The following is a 6,192-nucleotide window of genomic DNA, read 5'->3' on the forward strand; positions in this document are numbered from 1 at the left end:
CCATGGTAATACGCTCCCACTTCCACTCCGGAATTTCAAGTCTCTGTAGCAATCCGCCCGGTCTCTGGTGCTCGTACTTTATATGTTGACAATTTAAACACCGAGATACAAACCCAACTATATCTTTCTTCATCCGCCTCCACCCATAATGCTGTCTCAAATCCTTATACATCTTCACGGAGCCTGGATGAATAGAGTACCGCAAACTGTGAGCTTCCTGGAGAATCAGCTCACGCAACCCATCTACATTAGGTACATATAGCCTGCCCTGCATCCGTAATAAACCGTCATCTCCAATAGTGACTTCCTTAGCATTACCGTGCTGAACCGTGTCCTTAAGGACAAGCAGATGTGGATCATCATACTGCCGCTCTCTGATGCGATCATATAAAGAAGACCGAGAAACCACACAGGCCAAAGCTCGATTCGGATCGGAAACATCCAATCTAACAAACTGATTAGCCAAGGCCTGAACCTCCAAGGCTAAAGGCCTCTCTTCTACCGGTAAGTATGCTAAGCTGCCTAAACTCTCTGCCTTACGACTCAAGGCATCGGCCACCACATTGGCCTTTCTGGGATGATAGATAATGGTGATATCATAATCCTTAAGCAACACCAACCACCTTCACTGCCGCAAGTTAAGATCCTTCTGTTTAAACAAATGTTGTAGACTCTGATGATCGGTATATACCTCACACTGGACACCGTACAAGTAATGCCGCCAAATTTTCAAGGCATGAACAATAGCTTCTAACTCAAGATCGTGGACTGGATAATTCTTCTCATGTACCTTTAACTGTCTGGACGCATAGGAAATCACCCTACCGTCTTGCATAAGTACTGCGCCGAGACCAATCCGCGACGTGTCACAATACACAGTATAAGACTCTGAACCTGTAGGCAACACCAATACTTGACCTGTAGTCAAAGTTGTCTTGAGCTTCTGAAAGCTCTCTTCACATTCATCCGATCACCTGAACGGAGCACCTTTCTGGGTCAATTTAGTCATAGGCGATGCAATAGACGAGAAACCCTCCACGAAACGATGATAATAACCGGCCAAGCCGAGAAAACTCCGAATCTCAGTAATTGAGGATGGTCTGGGCCAATTCTAAGCTGCCTCTATTTTCTTCGGATCCACCTTAATACCTTCACTAGACACTATATGTCCCAAGAATGCCACTGAACTAAGCCAGAACTCACACTTAGAGAATTTGGCATAAAGTTTCTCCTCTCTCAGCCTCTGTAATACAATACCCCAAGTTTTGTGCATGCTCCTCCTGGCTACGTGAGTACACCAGAATATCATCAATGAATATCACGACAAATAAATCAAGATATGGCTGAAATACACTATTCATCAAATGCATAAATGCTGCTGGGGCATTGGTTAGCCCAAAAGACATCACAAGAAATTCATAGTGGCCATAACGAGTCCTGAATGTCGTCTTTAGAATATCCGAATCCCAAATTTTTAGTTGGTGATACCTAGACCTCAAATCAATTTTGGAGAACACCCTCGCTCCCTGAAGCTGGTCAAATAAATCATCAATACGCGGCAATGGATATTTATTCTTGATTGTAACTTTGTTCAACTGCCTATAATCGATGCACATACGTATAGTACCATCTTTCTTTTTTACAAACAGAACCGGTGCACCCCAATGTGACACACTAGGCCTAATAAATCCCTTTTCAAGGAGTTCCTGAAGTTGCTCTTTCAATTCTTTTAACTTAGCTAGTGCCATACGATACGGAGGAATAGAAATAGGCTAAGTGCCCTGCACCAAGTCAATACCGAAATCAATATCCCTGTCGGGTGGCATACCCGGAAGGTCTGCAGGAAATACATCCGGAAAGTCTCGCACGACCGGTACTGAATCAATAATAGGAGAATATACATCAACATCTCTCACAAAGGCCAAATATGACAAGCATCCCTTTCCAACCATACGTTGGGCCTCCAAATAAGAAATTACCCTGCTAGGAACAAGATCTAGAGAACCCTTCCATTCAACCTTTGGCAACCCCGGCATCGTCAACGTCACAATTTTTGCGTGACAGCCCAGAATAGCATGACATGGAGACAACCAATCCATACCCAAGATTACATCGAAATCAACTATACCGAGTAATAAGAGATCAACTCTAGTCTCCAGTTTCCCAATAGTTACCACACACGACCGATACACACGATCCACGGTAATGATATTGCCCACCGGTGTAGATACACAAACAGGTGAAACTAAAGACTCACAGGGCATATCCAGATAATGAGCAAAATATGATGATACATATGAATAAGTGGAACCAGGGTCAAATAATATAGAAGCCTCCCTATGGCACACTGAAACAATACATGTGATCAATGCGTCTGAGGCAACAACATCTGGCCTGGCATTAAAAGCATAGAATCGAGCCTGCCCGCCACCTGATTGGCCTCACCCTCTTGGGCGACCCCTAGCTGCCTGACCCCCACCCCGAGATGGCAGGGCGAGTGGTGCAACTACTGGTGCTGGTGCCATCGGTCGAGAACTCTACTGTGAAACCCTACTCAACAGCTTAGGACACCCTCTCTTGAAATGTCCAAATTCTCCGCACTTGAAATAACCCCTCCTCTGACGGAACTGCTGCTCCTGATAACCCGAGGAATGACCTGCAGAAGCCTGTGCGGACAAGGCATGATGAGAAATCAGCACTGGTAGTGCACTGAATGAAGACTGGCCTGAGTGAGCATTGTAAGAACCATGGCTAGCTGATGCACCACGATGAGCTGGACGACCCGTCTGAGCATGTATGTAAGAATGACCCCTACCTCGGTGAAACTGACCCCCTGAAGGAACACCGCTGTAATCACCCGGACCACGAGGCCTCTTAGCCTCTCTCTCTCTACGTTCCTGGCTAAGAACCATCTCTATCTGCCGAGCAATGTCCACTACCTTATCAAAAGTAGCACCAGATACTCTATCCGTAGTCATAAGTAATCGCAGCTGATATGTGAGGCCATCAATGAACCTCCCAATCCTCTCCCTATCAGTGGGAACCAACCAGACTGCGTGACAAGCCAACTTAGAAAATCTCATCTCGTACCGCGTCATGGATATATCACCCTGGAAAAGCTGCTCAAACTGTCTGCGCAGCTCTTCTCTACGGGACTGAGGTACGAACTTCTCCAAAAAGACCACGGAGAACTGGTGCCAAGTAAGGGGTGTTGCGCCAACATGCCTACGTCTCTCGTAAGTCTCCCACCATCTGAGTGCAGACCCAGAAAACTAAAAAGTAGTGAATGAGACCCCACTGGTCTCCAGAATACCCGCTGTCTGAAGCATCCGTTGACACCTATCCAGAAAATCCTGAGTATCTTCTGACTCAGTACCGCTAAATGGTGGAGGTCGAAGCCTCTCAAATCTCTCAAGTCTCCTTTGCTCATTATTTGCCATAATAGGAACTATCGGGGCCTGAGCAACTTCAACCGACTGGGCTGGTAGTGCCCCCGGTATCTGAAGTCCCTGTACTACCTAGTCTGGAGTACAGACAATGGGGGTATGAGTACCCCCCCCCCAGCCTGAGAAGTGGCAAGTGCGGCCTGAGCCGAAACCACCTGAGCAAGGCCAGTGCAGGCTGCCAATATCTAGGCCAAAGTCTCCTGAATGCCTGCAATCTCAATGGGCACAGCTAGTGCCTGAGCTGATCCTGTCGGCTCAACTACATCTGGAATGTGCTCCTGTGCTGGAACAACTGGCGGTACTGCAGGTGCTATTCCAACTGTGGTACGAGCTACACTTCGACCTCTACCTCGGCCCCAGCCTCTCGCGGCCCTAGCTGGTGGCACTGGTGGGTGACCGTCTGATCCGGTAGTACGTGTCCTCACCATCTGTGAGAGAATAGAATAGCAGAAATTTAGTTTCCAAAATATACAAATTCAAACGACAGAATACAAGAAATGGAAATTTTTCTAAGGGTTCTGCAGCCTCTCGAAGATAAGTAGAGACGTCTCCGTACCGATCCGCAAGACTCTACTAAACCTGCTCATGACTCGTGAGACCTATGTTACCTAGGATCTGATACCAACTTATCACGACCCAAAATCTCACACGTCGTGATGGCGCCTATCTCAATACTAGGCAAGCCGAAAATCTCAATAAACCACAATTTCTCTCAAGATTGTAAATATAATATTTAAATACAATACAAACACTTCCCAAAAACCTGGTGCCACTGAGTACATGAGCATCTAATATGAATACAAGTCTGGAAAATACTCATACTATAATAGTCTGAGACCAAATACGGTAAACAAAGAGATAAAGAAGGAGAGACAAGGTCTGTGGAACACGGTAGTTACCTCAAAATCTCCTGAAAATCAACCGCGCGAAAGGATCAACACCCGCTATGTCCGGGAACACCTGGATCTGCACACGAAGTGCAGGGTGTAGTATGAGTACAACCAACTCAGCAAGTAACAATAATAAATAAGGAACTAAAGATAGTAACGAGCTACACAGTTATGGTTTATTTCGAGTAATTCCAGCAAAGAATAGACATGCTATCAAATTTGGCAGATTAATGTCAAATCAATTTTTATATAGTTCCTGTTCATGTAATCCATATATCAACAATCTTTCAGAGATTTCACAATAATGACAGATAGCAACTAAGTGCAACAACAAATGAAAATCAAGTACAACCTCTAAGGACAACAATCACTCACAGGGCTCCCAGCCCTCATCGCTCCCTGGGCTCCCAGCCCTCATCACTCTCTCAATGCGTACCCGCGCTCACTGGGGGTGTACAGACTCCGGAGGGGCTCCTACAACCCAAGCGCTATAATCTGCACGGATAACTCACGTGCCATAATATAAATATCTGGATCTGCATGGCCAACTCACGTGCTATAGTAAAATATAAGGATCCACATGGCCAACTCACGTGCTGCACGGCCAACTCACGTACTATAGTATAATATAAGGATCCGCACGACCAACTCACGCGCTATAGTATAATATAAGGATCTGCACGACCAACTCATGTGCTATAGTATCAATATCTCACAATTAAGCTCTCGGCCTCACTCAGTCATAAATTTCTCCAGTCTCTCGAGCTCTCAATAAATATGAAATCAGTCCAAACAACAATGATATAATGTATCAATAATAATAACACAGACTGAGATAAAATGTACAAGTAAAAAACTGAGACTGAGTACATATAGCATTTAGCAGGCAATTCAACAAGTACGCGGCCTCTGTGGGTCCCAACAGTACTATCACATAGCCTAAGCATGATTTCTAACATGATTTACAGTCAAATTTTATCAACACATAGAGAGCATATAGCTAACAACAAATTATTCAACTTTACAGTTTCCCGCGACGGACCAAGTCACAATCCCCTCGGTGCACGCCCACACACCCGTCACCTAGCATATGCATCACCTCCAAAATAATCACATGATACTAAAATCCGGGGTTTAATACCCTCAGGACCAGATTTAAAACTGTTACTTACTTCAAGCCGTGAAATTCTTATTCTGCAATGTCCTTTCCTCGTGAATTGGTCTCAAACGCCTCGAATCTGGTCATAAATAATTCGTTTCAGTCAATAAAATTCATTGGAACTAATTCCATAAGAAAATAATGATTTTTCATAAAAATCCAAAAATTAGCTCAAAACTCGCATGTGGGGCCCACGTCTCGGAACTCAACAAAAATTACAAAATCCGGAAGCCCATTCAACCACGTGTCTAACCATACTAATTTTATCTGACATCAACTCGACCTCCAAATCATCAAATCTTATTTCAAATCCCTAAGTTCAAAACCCACGATTTACACCTCAAAAACATGTAATCTAGTCGGATTATTCGATGATAATTCAATATTATGGAGTAGAAATCATCACAAGGGACTTACCTCAAGTTTTCCCGTGAAAACCTTGCTCAAAATCGCCCAACCCGAGCTTGAAATGCCCAAAAATGGCAAAAGCTCGGAACCCCTCTGTTTTTGTACTGCCCAGAGGTTTTCGCACCTGCGGCAACTTAGCCGCTTCTGCGCCAACCGCATGTGCGGAAAAAGTCCTGCATCTGCGCGCCTTTTTGCGCTCATGCACAAGCCACTTCTGTGCGCCTCCCTCCGCATCTGCGCACACGCAGGTGCGGAATTTCCCTCGCACCTGCGACCACTATCCCACAGT

At 45.1% G+C, this 6,192-nt stretch overlaps 1 protein-coding gene across 1 annotated transcript; it reads right to left on the reverse strand.

The window, feature by feature from the left end:
- Positions 1-2,537: 2,537 nt before the first annotated feature.
- On the reverse strand, positions 2,538-3,098 carry LOC138905705 (uncharacterized). The gene has a single exon (XM_070194226.1). It carries the CDS (start codon positions 3,096-3,098, stop codon positions 2,538-2,540), a length of 561 nt encoding a protein of 186 aa, XP_070050327.1.
- Positions 3,099-6,192: the final 3,094 nt, after the last annotated feature.

This window comes from Nicotiana tomentosiformis, chromosome 2 (genome assembly GCF_000390325.3).
Source record: "Nicotiana tomentosiformis chromosome 2, ASM39032v3, whole genome shotgun sequence".
NCBI lineage: Eukaryota > Viridiplantae > Streptophyta > Magnoliopsida > Solanales > Solanaceae > Nicotiana > Nicotiana tomentosiformis.

Excerpts from the sequence above, each read along its gene's own strand:
- LOC138905705 (XM_070194226.1), bottom strand. The coding sequence starts at position 3,098 with ATGACGCGGTACGAGATGAGATTTTCTAAGTTGGCTTGTCACGCAGTC.